The 17,531-nt window shown below is 40.6% G+C and overlaps 1 protein-coding gene across 1 annotated transcript in view; it reads left to right on the plus strand.

Moving 5' to 3' along the window:
• The first annotated feature begins 252 nt into the window (after window positions 1-252).
• SIMC1 (SUMO interacting motifs containing 1) overlaps window positions 253-17,531 on the plus strand; it is a 144,829-nt gene continuing 127,550 nt past the window's right edge. The window contains exon 1 of the mRNA XM_042783001.1: window positions 253-381. Within this exon, the coding sequence (XP_042638935.1) occupies window positions 253-381 (129 nt within the window). The remainder of the gene's footprint in view (window positions 382-17,531) is intronic.

Raw genomic sequence — 17,531 nt, forward strand, 5'->3', positions numbered from 1 at the left:
GCTCTAACCCGGCAGTCCGCCGTCTGCCATCCGCCATCCGCCACCCGCCGCCTGTGGGCGGGGCTCGATGGGTGGGAGGGGGAGGACCGTCGGAGGCCGGGCTCGGGGCGGGGCCGGCGGGGTGATGGCCCGGGTTGTCGCCGCTGCCGCCACAGCCTCAGTAGCAGGAGCCGGAGTCACCGCTGCGGTGCTGCTGCTGCCGCCGCCTGGGTCGTTGGCTGCCCGCGCACTGGCTCGGCCGGGCCCGCAGCCATGGAGGAGTTCATCGTGATCTCGGACGACAGCGGCTCTGAGAGTTCCGGGGCACCCCGCTCGGGCCGGGCGCGAAGGATCCGCCGGGCCCTGTCCCGGACCCCCGGCGCAGTGCCCCGCCGGACAGTGGTGAGTGAGCGAGCCTCCGCTTGCCCAGTCCCCCGGGCGAAGGGGAGGCGGCGCACCGGCCCCGCCCGCCGCTCCCTGGCGCCTCACAGCTGCTGCCACTTCCCGCCTTGCCGCCTTCCCGGCCTCTCAGGCCGGGAGGAGCGCGGCGGGACGGGCTAGGCGGCCTGGTCTCCTGGGCTCAGCGCTCAGCCCCGAGCCGACTGGGTATGGCAAGCTGCGGCCGAGCACATGGACGACATTCTGCGCGCTTGGGGCAGGGGTGCCAGGGCCCGCAGCAGGAGGCGGTCTCAGACTTGGCCGCCGACGCCCCTAGAGCCTGGGCTGGCGGGCCAGGTCGGGGCGGGGGCTGTGGGGGATCAGGCGGGATAACAGCCCGGACACTGACCTCGAGGCTGGAAAGCTGAGCGTGCCATTGTTTGGCTTGCGGTGGGTACAGATGTGTGCGAGAAGGTGGTAACAGGAGCCCAGGCTGAGAGGGAGGGCGGACAACGCCGAGCCTAGCCAGATGGTGGCTGCGCTCCAGGGCCTGGCTGCAGAGCTTGGGTCCCCATTTTGGAGTGGTGCCGGAGGGTGATTTATTTGTCTTAGCAAACATTTAACCATGTACCTAGTACTGAGGGGGTAGGGAGGGAAGCAACATGCACTATTTCCATTTCCCTCAGGCCCCTTCATGTTTGTCCTTCCTAAGGTGGCAAATAAAAACATCTATGGTCCCTGCCATTCCAGAATACTCCACAGATACTTAACTGAACCCCACTATGAACCCGATATTCTAGGGGCTGGGAATACAGTGAAGAAACAACACCTGTGGTTTCTGTTGTAGAAGGTGATATATTCAACAAATAGTTATTGAATTTCTACTTGAGGGTGGTAGGTGAGCAGGCTCTCTATCAGAAGACATCTGACCTCTAGTAATCTCCCTAGCCTCCCAAAGCCATGCTCCAGAAATAAAAATAAAATAATTATCAGACTAATGTTATTTGTAGGAGCTCTGGTAGCGTAGTGCCTAAAGGCACTTGACTGCTAACCAGAAGGCTGGCGGTTCAAACCCACCAGCCACTCCTCGGAAGGAAGATGGGGCAATCTACTTCCGTAGTGATACTGCCTCGGAAACCCAAGGAGGGGTCGCTATGAGTCGGGTCCGACTCGACGCACATAACAACAACAACAATGTTATTTGTACAGAATTGTAACATAAGTAAAATACCTTGTCTGCTTCATGTGCAAACACTCCTTCAAGACAAATCTGCTAGCTTCTGCTGCCCCAATTCCCTTTCCAGCAGATCTGCCGTCCCTAAGCCTCCACTGTGGGCCTGCTCTGTGTCCCAGATACAGTGCTTAGTGCTAGGTGATTGCTATAGAATGAATGGCATGCAAGACCAGTTAACATATTATGTTGCCGTGGGTCAAGCAAGAGGGATTATTATCAGTAGACCTCAGTAAAAAAAATTAATTGGCTTGGACAGACACAAGAGATTTTCAAGGTAGAAGTGACTGGGCGTGGTGACTGAATGGATGTGCCCAGTGCTGTGGCAGAGTGTATGAGACAAAGTAAATCCACAGTAAGAATTTGTTGGATAAAAATGTGTGAAGGGATGGGAGAGAGGGAGCAGTTCAAGTGAATGTTTGCTAAGTAAGAGTGAGCATAAGAGAAGGACCTGGCTCAGGGTGGCAGAGATGCTGAATTCAATTTCTACCTTCTGGGTTTTAAGTGCTAATGGGAAGTGGAACTGGATATGGCCAGCCCAGAGGAGCTGCACATGGGGGAGTGAAACTCTGGAGAGAAGTCAGGGCTGGAGAGACTTGGCAATCACCCAAATAGAAAGAAACATTGAAAGTCTAGCAGTGACTGAGATCATTAAGAAAGAGAATATAGAGACAAAAAAAGTAGGAGAAAAAATTGTTACTGTTGTTAGGTACCATTTAGTTGGCACTTACTTATAGTGACCTCATGTATATAGAATGAAGTGCTGCCCTGTGTGGCAGCATTGTGTCAGTCAGTGCCATTGAGGATCTCCCTCTTTTTTGCTGACCATCTACTTTACCAAGCATAATGTCTTTCTCCAGAGATTGGTCCCTCCTGGAATATGTCTGACATATTCTGACATGTCAGAAGTAAATGAGATGAAGTTTCACCATCCTCAGTTCTAAGGAACATTCTAGCATTACTTCTTCCAAGACAGATTTGTTCATTCTTCTGGCAGTCCATAGTATATTCAGTATTCTTTGCCAACTCTATAGTTCAAATGTGTCAGTTCTTCAATAGTGACTGAGATGATCAAGGATAAGTATAGAAGAAAAAAATACACCCTTACTTTCCTCCTAGTTGCTCCTTTTTCCTATTACCCTTTCTCTCAGTCCCCCTTTAATTTTTTCCTTCTTCCTACCTGCTTCCTGCCTCCCAGGTATTGTCTGTCTTCCTTCATCCTGGTCCAGGTTCCTTCTTCAGTGCACAGATGCCATCCTTATCCTTGTCTATTGAGTGGATTGTGGTCCTTCACACACATACATGGGGGTACCCTCTCACTGCTCCCCTCTTCCCTCTCCTCCCCACCCCAACCAAGCATTTTGACCTTGAGCCCTTTGAGTTGAAGAGAGATGAGGGACATATTCCAGAGAGCAGTGCCCAATTTAAATCTTGCTTCTCCAAATTTTTGCTCCAGCTCTCTAAAAACTTCACACTTGTTTTCATCTTATCTTTCTTTTAAATTAGATCAGGGTGGTAGGAAAACCATGAACAAGCAGTCCCTGGAATATGAATGTCTGACTTATGAAAACATGTAATTGCCAACCCTCATAACAATAGTTTGTAGTAACAAAGGGGCACTACTTTATGACACGTCAAAACATTATTATTATTATTATTATTATCACTGTGTTATATTAAAGATGTTTTAGTATATCCGGAAGTGTTTCTTTAATATTTTTTATGCATAGAAGATACACTGTATACTACATACTAAGACAAACATTTGACTAACTGATATTAGATAAGAACCATACTTAACTATTTGGATCTGAGTACAAATTCAACTTAAAGACAGATTTAGAAAGGAAACTCATTCATAATCCGGGGACTGCCTGTAAAAGATCAGAGGCATGAAGAGATTTGTCAAGGTTATAAAGCCTAAAGTGCCATTGTCTAGTTTTCCTGTAGGTGCTCAGGTCTGAGAGGTCTCCACTTGAATCAAGATCCCACACATAGCAGCTGTGTGAACTCTGGCAAGTTGTGGCATCTCTCTCAGCTTTTGAGCCTGTGAGCATTAATCTCTACCTTGCAGGTTTGTTGTGAGGTTTTTATTGAGGCAATGCAAGGGACGTATCTAGCATAAATGATAGCTTTTGCTATTCTTTGTGGTGCTGCTTCTCAGCCAGGCCTGGCCTTCTCAAGATTGGCAGGCAATGAAAGAAAAGAAATGTTTTATTTTTTCTATTTTATAAATGTTGACTTTGAGGTCCAGAGACAGGGATATTCTGAATTCAGGAAATCAGAAGGCCATCTCCAATAGTGTAGCTGACATTTCTGAACTACTGGTTTTTAACCTGGGCTTTTGTCTTCATTGAGTTGATGAAGTGTGTCAATAATATTTATAGCTTTCTTTCTCACTTATAAAAGTAGAACATGTTCAAATAGTTAATTTTGATTGGCATAATGGGAGAAAGAAGGCACTCTGGTGGTGCAGTGGGTAAAGCATTTGGCTGCTAACCAAAACCTTGGTGGTTTGAACCCACCAGCCAGTCTACAGAAGAAAGATGAGGCACACTGCTTCCATAAAGATTTACAATCTCAGAAACCCTATGGGGCAGTTCTACTCTGACCTATAGGGTTGCTATGAGTTGGAATTGGCTCAGTGGCAGTGAGTTTTTTGTTTGATGGTAGAAAGATAGAAAATTTAGTAATATATGAAGAAGAATATAAAAATTGCCTTTAATCTTACCACCCAAAGATAATCAATGTTAACATTTTCATTTATCACCCATATATACCTTTGCATCCAGCCACACATTTTTCTGTGTCTTTTCTGAAGTCTTGCTATACATGAGTTTCTTTTTTTTCAGTTTGCCTCTTTCTCTTAATATATTTTAGATCTCTTTCTATACTAATAAATATCTTTTTTAAACATATTTTATTGAAATATAATTTATGTTCTGTAAAATACATAAAACTAAAGTGGCATGAATATATATCTTAATATTTCAATGCATTTCGTTGTCCAGATGTACAGTTTTTATAATTTCTTATTAAAAGATATCATGTCATTGTTTCTAACTTTTCTGTGTCATAAACAACCCATTGAGAAATGTCCTAATGAATAATCTTTGTACCCTTGTTCACTTATTTGTTTAGGATAAATTCCTCTTAGAAGTGAGATTGTGGAATCAGAAGGTATGCCCATCTTTCAGGGCTTTTGGAACATTTCCAGTTTTTCCTATAGAAATTGTACGTTAATTTTATTCTCATCAGTAGCCTATGATCCACTACCTGGCCACCTGTAGTTATTATCAATTTATTCAGTAAATATTTATGGAATACTTACTATATGCCAAGCCATGGTAGCACAGTGGTTAAGCTCTTGGCTGTTAACCAGAAAATTAGCTGTTCAAACCCACCAATTGCTCCACAAGAGAAAGATAAGGAAGTCTGCTTCTGTAAAGATTATAGCATTGGAAACCCTGTGGGGTTTCTATAAGTTGGAGTCAAGTTGATGGCAATGGGTTTGGTTTTTTGATACTATATGCCAGGCATTGTTCTACGTGCTAGAATATATGAACAAAGCTAAGTCCTTGCCCTCATGGAGATTTCATTTTAATGAGGGGAGACAAACATTAAACAATAACATAAATTTAATGTGTTAGGAAGAAAAAGAAGGCATCAAGTCCGCTCCGACTCATGCTACCTTATATATGCTGTTGTGTGTTGTCGAATTGATTCTGAATCAGTGATTCTGTATGACAGAGTAGAAATGCCCCATAGAGTTTCTTAGGCTGTAATCTTTGTGGAAGCAGATTACCAGGTCTTTTCCCCCTACAGAACAGCTGGTGGGTTTTTTTTTTTTTTTTGGTGTGTAATTTTACAAAGCAAATTGATTTTCCATTCAGCAATCCATGCACATTCTGTTTTGTGACGTTCACTGCAGTCCCCACACTGTAACAGCATTCTTCCCACTTCCTCCCTGCGGTCACCCCTTCCTTTCATCCTTCCTTCCCCATCCGTTCCCTCCTTCCTATTTCTATCCCTGGTCAAATACTGCCCTCTTGATCTCATATGCTTGAGTGTTCTAATGAGTGCATACCCTCCTGATATTACTGTTTTATGATTTTGAGTTTTGTTCCATATTTTCCCCAACTCTATCCAGGACCTCCTTCTGTGATCTCTTTCAAAGTGATCAGCAGTAGTAGCTAGGCACCATCTAGTTCTTATGGTCTCAAGGTCATAGAGGCTGGGGTTCATATGATCTGTTAGTGCTTTGGACTAATTGTTTCCTTGTGCCTTTGATTTTCTTCACTCTTTTTTGCACCAGATGGTGAGATATCAATAGTTGCACCTTAGATGGCCACTCACAAGCTTTTAAGACCCCAGTTGCTACTCACCACAGTAGGTTATAGAACATTGACTTTCTGGACTGTATTATACCTCTGATGGGTTTGAACCACTGATCTTTTGGTTAGCTGCCAAGTGCTTATCCATTGCAGCACCAGGGCTTTTTTATATTACATACAACAAGAAGAAATGTTGCCCAGTCCTGCACCATCTTCATGACAGTTGGTTTGTTTGTGTTCATTGTTGCAGCAACTGTATCAGCCCATATGATTGAGGGTTTCTCTTGTTTTCACTTGCCCTCCATTTTACCAAACATGATATCCTTGTGTAGCAATTATTCTTTCCTGATGATATATCGTAAGTAAGTAAGCTGAAGTCTCACCATCCTTGCTTCTCTGAAGCATTCTGGTTGCATTTCTCCCACCAAAAGAGAAAAAACAAACTCACTGCCGTCAAGTCGGATCCAACTCATAGCGACCCCTCCTTGGGTTCTGAGGTGGCATAGTGCCTAAGGCATTTTACTGCTAACCAGAAGGCTGGTGGTTCAAACCCACCAGCCACTCCTCAGAAGGAAGATTAGGCAATCTACTTCTGTAGTGGTACTGCCTCGGAAACCCAAGGAGAGGTTGCTATGAGTAAGATCCAACTCAAATGGCAGTGAGGTTTTCTTTTTTCTTTTTTTTTTTTTTTTTCTCACCGTGAAAGTAGATAGCCCAATCTTCCTTCCAAGGAGTGGCTAGTGGATTTGAACCACCAGCCTTCTGGTTAGCAGTCACATGCTTTAGGCACTATATCACCAGAGCTCCTGTATTTCTCCTAAGACAGATTTATTCATTATTCTATCAAACAAAAAAATCAAACCCACTGCCATTGAGTCAATTCCATCTCATAGTGACCCTACTGGACAGAGTAGAACTTCCCAATAGAGTTTCTAAGGCAGTAAATCTTTACAGGAGCAGACTGCCACATCTTTCTCCCATGGAGCAGCTCTTTGGTTAGCAGCTAAGTGCTTATTCTTTGTTAACACTGCAGTTCAAATACATCAGTTCTTCTGTTCTCCTTTTTCATTATCTGGCTTTCACAGGCTATGAAGCAACTGAAAAAACCATGGCTTGGGTCTGATGCACCTTAGTCGTTAAAGTGACATCTTTGCTTTTCAAAACTTTAAAGAATGAAACAGGATCCTTGCCTCACACCATACACAAAAATAAATTCAAATGGATTAAGGACCTAAATGTACAAACTAAAACCATGAAATTCTTTGAAAAGCAAGCAGGGACAACCTCCTCAGGCCTACTTTTAACAATGGATTATCTAATATAAGAACAAAAACACAAACAGCAAAAGACAAAATAAATAAGTAGGACCTCATAGAAATTTTTAAAAACTTCTGTTGGTCAAGAAAGGAAACTTTGTGCAGTGATTCAAGCACCTCAGCTACTAGTCAGAAGGTTGGCAGATTGAATTTACTAGGTGCTCCACAGGAGAAAGATGTGGCAGTCAGATTCTGTAAAGATTAGTAGCCTTAAAAACCCTGTGGGGCAATTCTACTCTGTCCTATAGGGTTGTTATGAGTCAAAATTGACCACAGCGGGTTTGATGGGTTTTGGGTTCATCATTTTTCCAAAAGAGTGAAAAGACAAGTTACCAACTGGGAGAATATCTTCAGAAACCGTATATCTGACAAGAATCTAATAGCTAGCAAATTAACAGCAAAAAGAAAAATAACCCAATCATAAAATGTGCAAAGGACTTGAATAGACATTTATTTCACAAAGGAGGACATTCAGATGGCCACCAAACTTGAAAAGATGGTCAACATCATTAACCATCAGAGAAATGCAAATGAAAAGCACAATAAAGTACCATTATATTCCCACTAAGATTGTTGTTGTTAGGTGCTGTCAAGTTGGCTCTGACTCATAGCAATCCTATGTACAACAGAACAAAACACTGCCTGGTCCTGTGCCATCCTCACAATCCTTGCTATGCTTGAGCAGCCAGTGTCTCTCCATCTAGTTAAGGGTCTTCTCCTTTTTCACTGACCCTCTGCCTTACTAAGCATGATATTCTTCTCTAGGGACTGGTCCCGTCTGGTAACATATCTAAAGTAGTTCAGATGAAGTCTGGCCATTCTCGCTTGTAAGGAACATTCAGCTGCACTTCTTCCAGGACATAGTTGTTCATCTTCTGGCAGTCCATGGTATTTTCAGTATTCTTCGCCAACACCACAATTCAGAAGCATCAACTATTTTTGGTCTTCCTTTTTCATTGTCTACTTTCACATGCATATGAGGCTAAAATTTTAAAAAACAACAAATGTTAGTGAGGATATAGGAAAACTGGAACCCTTATCCATTGCTGGTAGAAATGCAGAATGATACAGCCACTGTGAAAAACATTATGCTGGTTCTTCCAAAAACTAAAAATAGAATTACCATATGACCCAGCCATTCCATTCCTAGATCTATACCCAAAAGTCTTGAAAGCAGAGACTCAAAATGAGGTTTGTACACCAGTATTCACTGCAGCATTATTTGCAGTTGCCAAAAGGTGGAAACAACCTAAATGCCCATCAACAGATGAATAGATAAGCAAAATATGAAAAATATATACAGTGAAATAGTACACAGCCAGTAGGATAAATGAAGTCTCAATATATGCTACAGTATGGATGGAACTTGAAGACATGATTCTGAGCAAAGTAAGGCAATCACAAAAGGACAAATTTTGTATGACCTCACTTGTATAAAAAGACAAGAAAATGTGAATGTATAGGGACCAAAGTTTATTAGTGGTTACCACGGGTGGAAGGGAGGGGAAAAAAGAGGAGTTGACAGTGATGGAAAAATCATACTAATTAAGGGAAGAATTATTGTAATGGCTGTCTATAAGTTGTACACCTATAAAAAGTTGAATTGGTATAAGTTGTGTGATAGATGTATTTACAACAATGGCAAAAAAAAAAAAAAAAAAAAGTAGCTGATGAGGCTGCTTACATGCAACCAAACATCTCATGGGATTTTGTTCCTTGTTTTGAAGATTTAGGGTCATGGTTTCTTGGTACATCCCAATTAGTTGGCCTAATAATGTGTTTCCACGCCTCGGAAGGAAGGTTGGGCAATCTACTTCCGTAGTGATACTGCCTCAGAAACCCAAGGAGGGGTCAGGTCCGACTCGACGGCACATAACAACACCACTAACAACAATAATGTGTTTAGTGCTTCTGTCTTCTAGTTTGTTGTGTAGTGCCTAGGGTCTTAAAAATTTCAAGTGGCCACCCAGGGTACAACAATTGGTCTCTATTTACCTGGGACAACAGAGGAAGGAGGAGAGTCAGGAATAAGAAAGAGAGTATGGAATGTGTAGCTAATTACCTCCGTGAACAATTGCCTCCTTTGCTGTGAGAGCAATAGAACTGGATAGTGCACAGCTACCATTATTAAACATTTTGATCAAAGATTCCATAGAATAATTCTGATCAAAACAGGGAAAATGTAGAACAGAATTTCAAATTCTCATGGACTCGACTTTCTGAGGCCATGTAAGGCAGATGAAACCCTGAACTATTTTGTCTTGAGATAATCTTTAAACTTAAACCAAAAATGTCCCCTGGAATCATCTTAAAAACCAAATAATAGTGTACTTTAGCTTAGCTAGTAATAAATGCCTGCCTTGAGCATTATGCTCTTTTAAGGACCATCTATATGGGATCAAATTGATAACAGCAACTGGAAATATTACATAGGAACCTTAGGGGGCAGTGAGTTTATGTTAATGAGGAAGGAAAGTTGAGAAAAGGAGGGTGAGAATGGCTGCACAACTTGAAGAATGCGATCAATGTCACTAAATTGTACACGTGGAAATGTTGAATTGGTATATATTTTGTTGTGTATATTCTCAACAACAACAAAATAAATAAAATTTGTTGTTGTTATTTGCCATTGAGTCGGACCCGACTCATACCGAGAAAAAAAAAAAAAAAGAAATGTAAAGAGATGTTTTGCAACAGACTTCTCCAATCCAGAACATCATTTGATTTCTTGAATGCTGTACACATTTCTTTCTTTCTTCCTTTCTTTTTAATTGTGATTTAGGGGAAAGTTTACAGAGCAAATTCATTTTCCATACAGCAGTTCATACACATTTTGTTTCATGACATTGACTGCAGTCCCCACAATGTAACAGCTCTCTTCCCACTTCCTCCCTATGGTTACCTCTTCCCTGTGCCCTTCCTTCCTATGCATTCTGCCTTCTGAGCTCTCTCCCTGTGCAAATACTGCCGTTTTGTTCTCCCATGATTGACTGTTCTAAGAAGTGTGCCTACACATTTCTTGACTGGTGGCAGTAAAGTCATTGACCTGGATAAGGTCTGCTAAGCTGAGAGTTGATGTAGAGAAGAGCATCCGAGATCTAGTTTTGCAGCTGCCAACATTTAACCCAGGTGCAGACAGAGGAAGAGGAGCAGTTAGTGAGGTTAGAGATCAGAGTGTGCTTAGCATCTGGCAGAACTGGACATCTTTCACGCTTAACTGGCTTTAATATTTCTTCTTTTGTGACTTGTCTTTCTCATCCTTTGCTCGTTTTTCTATTGAGTTGTAATTTTTCTTAAACCAAAACAAACAAAACCCACTGCCACTGAGTCGGATCCAACTCATAACAACCACCCCTCCTTGGGTTTCCAAGGTAGTATCACTACAGAAGTAGATTGCTCAACCTTCCTTCCGAGGAGTGGCTGGTAGGTTTGAACCAACAACCTTCTGGTGAGCAGTCAAGTGCCTTAGGCACTACTATATCAGAGCTCCTGTAATTTTTCTTACTAGTTTATATTTTCTAGTTATACAATAAAGACCCCTCTGTCATATATCTTACAAACTTTCCAACTTCTGATTCCTCTTTTGGTTTGTTTACGGAAGTTTTAAATTTTTATGTAGTCAATTCTATTCCTTTATGATTTCCGTCTCTGTTGTCATGATTAAAAATGCCTTCTTCAGTTCTAAGATGATAAGAATGTTGACCTATAACCAGAAGGCTGGCGGTTCAAACCCACTAGCCACTCCTGCTCAGAAGGAAGGTTGGGCAATCTACTTCCATAGTGATACCACCTTGGAAACCCAAGGAGGGGTTGCTAGGAGTGGGATCTGATGGCAGTGTTTTTGGTTTTGTTGTGTGTGTGTGCTATGCTTATGTGATTTAATTTGTTAATATTTAATTCTTTAATCCACTTAGAATTAGTTTCAAAAAAGGAGTTAAGTGGCAATCTAGTTTTTTTTCTCCCCAGATGGCCAGTTGTCCCAACATCATTTACTGAATAATCTATAGCCAATGGTTTGAAATATTACCTTTATCAAACAGTAAACTTTTATATTCTTGTATCTATGTAGACTTCCTATTCTGTCATTGGTACATGCTGTTTTAATTATAAGCAGAGGAGCAGAGGAAGCTTTCCATTTCTCTTTTTTTTAAAATTGTCACTGGCTAGTTTTGCATGCTTATTCTTTCAAATAATTTTAAAATCATTTTGTCAACTTGCAGATAACTTCCCCTTCAAAAATTGAGTTTGCACTAAATTTAGCAATTTATAAGTTGTGATATTTTATTCAAGGTAGTATCATATTTTTATATATGTATATATGCATCTTTTTTCTTTCTTTCTTTCTTTCTTTCTTTGTGTTCAGAAAGATTTTTTCCCACCACATTGTCTTATGTTTTATTATGGTTATTTTACCATCTCATTCTTAACATTTACCTCTTTAATTCATCTGAAATGTTCTGTGTGTCCTGTGGTATACTTACTATTTTCCATATACTGTGTTGCCTTATATCCAAGGTAGCACTAAAGACTTGCTGTCACTTTAATGACAGCTTTTCAGGAAAAAAAAGACTACCACACAAAATGTACTTATAAGGTGCATTCCAATTGTGGATGTTTGGGAAAAACAATTTGGCTGTTAAAATAGATAAAATATGGTGTTAATCAATTGTCTATGAATCATTTCTTGAATAATTATCTTTTCTCTGCTGATTTGAAACATGTTTTTTACACCGAAATACTTTATATACTTGGGTCTTTTTCTATTATGTTTCATTGAATTGTCTGTTCTCAATGCCAGAACTTTTATACTGTTTTATTTTTGTGGTTTGAGAATATCTTTTGTTATGTAGCCAAATGATTACCTCTGCTTACTTACCCCCCCCCCAAAAAAAAAAGTTTCTTGGGTATTTGTGCCCATTTGTTTCTCTAAATTAACTTTAGAATCATTTTGTCAAGAATTTCTTTGGGTTAGGGTTTCTTTGGATCAGATACTGCTTCGATATAGGGGGTTGTCCTGTGCACTGCGTTTGGCAGCATCTCTGGCTTCTACCCACTAGATGCCAGTAGCAGCCCCTCCATTTTTTTGTGTGTTTGTTTGTTTTTGTAGTTATCTTTATTTATTTTTTTTAAGAGCTTGTTTTACATTCAACGTAACATGTACATTTAGTTTCATTCCCCATTCGCTATGTCCAACCCAACCCAGTCTCCTCCCCTCCCTACCCTGCAACCCTCCCCCAGAGCGCCTCATATTTATGCACTCATGTTTGTCCTGCATTTCCTTAGTTTGAATGTTGGTCCTCAGATGTCCCATGGTCTATTGCTCTAAGGGATGTATTGCCATAGAGTATGTGGGTGTGTCATCCTGGGTTGAGTGGTCTGCGTGTACATCTTGTTAACTATTGGGCTGAGAGCCTGCCCCTGGGGGTGAGTTTTATTCCAGGCGCAGAATGTGTTCCAGGGCCATAGTATTGGGAGTCTCACCAGATTTCATCTGACCAGTAATTCTGGTCATTATTGAGTTTTTGGATTTTGTTCCACATTTTCCATCCCACTCTATCCAGGATCTACAGATTTGATCCTTTCCTGAGTGGTTGGCATTGGTACCCAGGAACCATCTAGTTCTTCTGGTCTCGAGGGCCATCGTATCCTAGGGCTGATGCTTCTAACTGCCCTTGGGTTTTTTTTTTTTTTTTTTTTTTTGCGTTCTCTTCACTTCCAATGCTAGGAGACCATTAGCTGCATCTTAGATGGCTGCTTGAAAGCTTTTAAGACCCCAGTGGCTACTCACCTATGTAGGATGTGAAGCAACGCTTTTATGTATTTTGTTGTGCCAATTGAGTCTGGTGTCCCCCAGTACTATGGTCCTGAGGCAGTAGCTCTATTAGATCTCTCTCCCATAGTGTCTGGTTGTCTGTGACGGATTACTCTGTGTCTGTCTTCTATTGTTTCTGTAAGGACTGCAGGTATTTTGTATCACTGGTGTCTGTGCAAGATTAACCTCAGCTGAATCTATCCTTGGCCTAGAGTATACCTCTATTCACTGACCCCTGTCTGATCATCTCAGGTGTTTATGTGTTTATATGTATAGCCTAGTGTTTGGTGTTAATGGCATTGCAGCATTGTAGACACATTGGTTGGTATTAGCATCTGTCGTCTATCTCTCATGTGCACAGTTCGGTGCCCTCTTATTTCCCAGTGTTATTATGGTGGTCATATATCCTTCCAGTATATCCCTGCCCCTACCCATGTCAGCGTGTAGGCCCCAACTAGCCCGAAATTAATCCCTCCCCTTCCCTCCCCATCCCGGGTGAGTTCCCTTTCCCAAGCAAACCCTTCTCTGTCTTTTTACAGTAATGAGCAGCCCCTCCATTTGTGACAACCAGTAATAATGCCTTCAGACATTGCCAAATGTCCCCTGAAGAACTACTACATTAAATTTATAAGATAATTAAAGGAGAATTGATATCTTTACAATATTATCTTTCCAAACAGAAGGATAGAATAACTTTCCTTGTTTGAGTTTTCCTCCTTGACAATCAGTAAAACCTTATGGCTTTCTTGTATAGGTCCTGTGCCTTTCTTATCAAGGAGCTAGTGTTCAAATTCCAAATGACTGCTTGCCATATAGGGTTGTGCATGTTAATCTTAGTGAGTGCCACATAATAAAAATAGCTGACATTTATGCCAGGCACATGCTCAGTGTTAAGGAGCTAAACTCTTCTAATCTTCACTGCAACCCCATGAGGTAGGAGCTATTATTATCCCTGTTTGATAGATGAGGAAACTGAGGTAGGCTCAGATTTAGCCCAGGTGCAGACAGAAGAGGAGCAGCGGGTTAAGCATACTAGGTGCTTACTGTTAACACCACTGGACTCAATCTTGAAAATCCTGGGGTGAAGTTGAAAACCAGAATCCTAGGAACATCCTCTGGGAATGTTAGAAATAAAGGATTAAGTGGGATAAAAGCAAGTTACAAGATATAATTCCATTTTGAAAATGTGTACATTTTTAAAGATGTGTTTTTATAATAGACCCAATAGATGTTTTAATAAATAATTGTAAAACCTTTTAGTGTACTTTTTAAAATATTTTTAAAAATCACTTTCTCTTTCTAGATTGTGAACTGCTGTTCACAGTCGTATCCCCAGCAGTTTGTTTAGTGCCTCAAACATAGGTACTCAGTGACTTTTTGTTAAAGGAGAGACAGAATTCTTACTATTGGTTTTCTATGAAATCCTTTCCTCATGATCGGTAAAAACCAAAAAACCAAACTCACTGCCATTGAGTCGAATCCAACTCATAGCGACCCCTCCTTGGGTTTCCGAGGTGATATATCTACAGAAGTAGATTGCCCCAGCTTCCTTCCAAGGAGTGGCTGGTTGGTTTGAACCACCAGCCTTCTGGTTAGCAGTCAAATGCCTTAGGTACTACACCACCAGAGATCAATATTTATGCCCATTCCAAAGAAAGGTTATCCAACAGAATGTGGGAATTATCAAACAGTGTCATTAATATCACATACAAGAATTGTCTTGCTAAAGACAATTCAAAAACATTTGTGACAGTGTATTGACAGGGAACTTAGAGAAATTCAAGCTGGATTCAGAAGAGGACATGGAACTAGAGATATCATTGATGATGTCAGATGGATCTTGGCTGACAGCAAAGAATACTAGAAAGATGTTTACCTGTGTTTTATTGCCTATTCAAAAGCATTTGACTGTGTGGGTCATAACAAATAATGAATAATATGGCAAAGAATGGAAATTCCAGAACACTTAACTGTGCTTATGAGTAACCTACATAGGATACTGCATAGTTTAAAATCAGGAAGGGTGTGTGCCAGGGTTGTATGCTTTCACCATACTTATTCAATCTGTATGCTGAGCAAATAATCCAACAAGCTGGACTGTATGAAGGCCATGGCATCAGGATTGGAGGAAGACTCATTAACAACCTGCGATATACAGATGACCCAACCTTGCTTGCTGAAAGTGAAGAAGACTTGAGGCACTTACTGATGAAGATCAAAGACTATGATTACATTCAACATAAAGAAAACAAAAATTCTCACAACTGGACTAATAAGCCACTTCATGATAAATGGAGAAAAGATTGAAGTTGTCAGGCATTTCATTTTACTTGGATCCACAACTAACACCCACGGAAGCAGCAGTCAAGAAATCAGACATCATATTGCACTGGGAAAATTTCTTTGAAGTGTTAAGAAGCAAAGACTTTGAAGACTAAGGTGCACCTAACCCAAGCCATGATATTCTCAGTCACCTCATATATGTATGAAAGCTGCACAATAGATAAGAAAGACCAAAGAAGAGTTGATGCCTTTGAATTATGGAGTTGGCAAAGAATACTGAAAATACCATGGACTACTAGAAGAAGGAACAAATCTATCCAGAAACCATGCAGCTGGAATGCTCCTTGGAAGTGAGAATTGCCAGACTTTGTTTCTCATACTTTAGTCATTTTGTCAGAAAGGACTATTCCCTGGAGAAGGATATAATGCTTGGTAAAGTAGAGGGTCAGTGAAAAAAGAGGGTCAGCAAGATGGATTGACACAGTGGCTGCAATGATGGGCTCAAGTATAGGCAAGGGTTGTGAAGATGGCACACGGTCAGTGTTTTTTTCTGTCGTACATAGGGTCGCCATGAGTTGGAGCCAACTTAATAGCACATAACAACAACATAGTTAATCTTGATATCTGGTAGGGCAAAGCCTCCTTCTTTACCTGCTGTTTTCTCTAATGGTTTTCTATCCATATTAGTCTTGAGCTTTTTCTCTTTAAGGTGAACTTTCTAAAAATTGTGATATAAATATACATAACAAAACATTTGCTATTTCAACACTTTTCACATGTCCAAATGAGTGACATTAATCATGTTCACATAGTGTACAACCATCACCACTATTAGTTTATAAATTTTTTCATCACTCTTAATAGAAACTCGCTGCACCTTAAGCAATAACTCCTCTTTTCCCCCACCTCCTGCCTGCCCCTGGTAACCAGTAATAAACTCCAGTTTCTATGCATTTGCCTATTCTAAATATTTCATATAAGTGGGATCATACAATATATTTGTTCTTTTGTGATTGATTGATTTCACTTGGCATAATGTTTTCAAAGTTCATGTATCACAACTTCATTTCTCTTTATGGTTGAATAATATGCATTTTATAGATATATTACATTTTGTTTGTCTACTCTTTTGTTGATTGACATTTAGGCTGTTTCTACCTTTTGGCTGTTGTGAATACTGCTACAGTGAGCACTGGTGTAAAGGTTTTCTATTGCATTTCTGCTTTCAGTTCTTTTGGATGTATACTGGAGTGGAATTGTTGGGTTGTATGTATAACTTTTCAAGGAACTGTGAAATGTTTTCCACAGTGGCTGGACCATTTTACAGGTCCACCAGCAGTGAATGATGGTTCGAATTTATCCACCTCATCAATGCTTGTTGTTTTCTATTTTTCTAGCCATAGTTATCCTCGTGGGGGTGAAGTGATACCTGTTTGTGGTTTTGATTTATATTTCTTTAATAAATAATGATGGAGTCCCTGGGTGGCACAAATAGTTAAGCTTTCAACTACTAGGTTAAGTGCTAGACTACTAAACAAAAGGTTGGTGGTTCGAACCTACCCAGAGGCATCTTGCAAGAAAAACCTGGTGATCTGCTTCCAAAAGGTTACAGCTTTGAAAACCCTATGGAATGAAGTTCTACTCTGCCATACATGGGGTCGCCATGAGTTTGAATCAACTTGTTTGGTTTCAAATGAATAATGATGTTGAGCATCTTTTCATATGCTTGTTGGCCATTTGTATGTCTTTTTTGGTGAAATGTCTATTCAGATCCTTTGCTGAGTTTTGTTTGGTTTTGTTTTTAACTTTTTATTGTGATTTGAGTGAAAGTTTATAGAACAAATTCATTTTCAATTCAACAATTCATATGCATTTTGTTTTGTGACATTCATTGTGATCCTCACAATGTAATAGCACTATTTCTACTTCCTCCCTGTGTTTCCTACTTCCATTAGTCCTTCTTTCCTGTCCCTCTGTCTTCTGAGCTTTGTCACTGAGCAAGTGCTGCCCTTTTGATCTTGTTTAGTTGATTGAGTGCATACCTGCCTAATATTATTGTTCACCTTGTAGAACTGTCTATTGTTGAGTTGATTCACAGGGGTGAGTTAAATTCCAGGCTTGAAGAGTAACTAAGGGCTATAGTCTCAAGTATTCTACCACCACTTTTTGCGTAACTTCTGATTGAGTTGTCCTTTTGT

The sequence above is a fragment of the Orycteropus afer genome, unplaced genomic scaffold (assembly GCF_000298275.1).
Source record: "Orycteropus afer afer isolate SDZICR_OR568_19922 unplaced genomic scaffold, OryAfe1.0 scaffold00573, whole genome shotgun sequence".
Taxonomy (NCBI): domain Eukaryota; kingdom Metazoa; phylum Chordata; class Mammalia; order Tubulidentata; family Orycteropodidae; genus Orycteropus; species Orycteropus afer.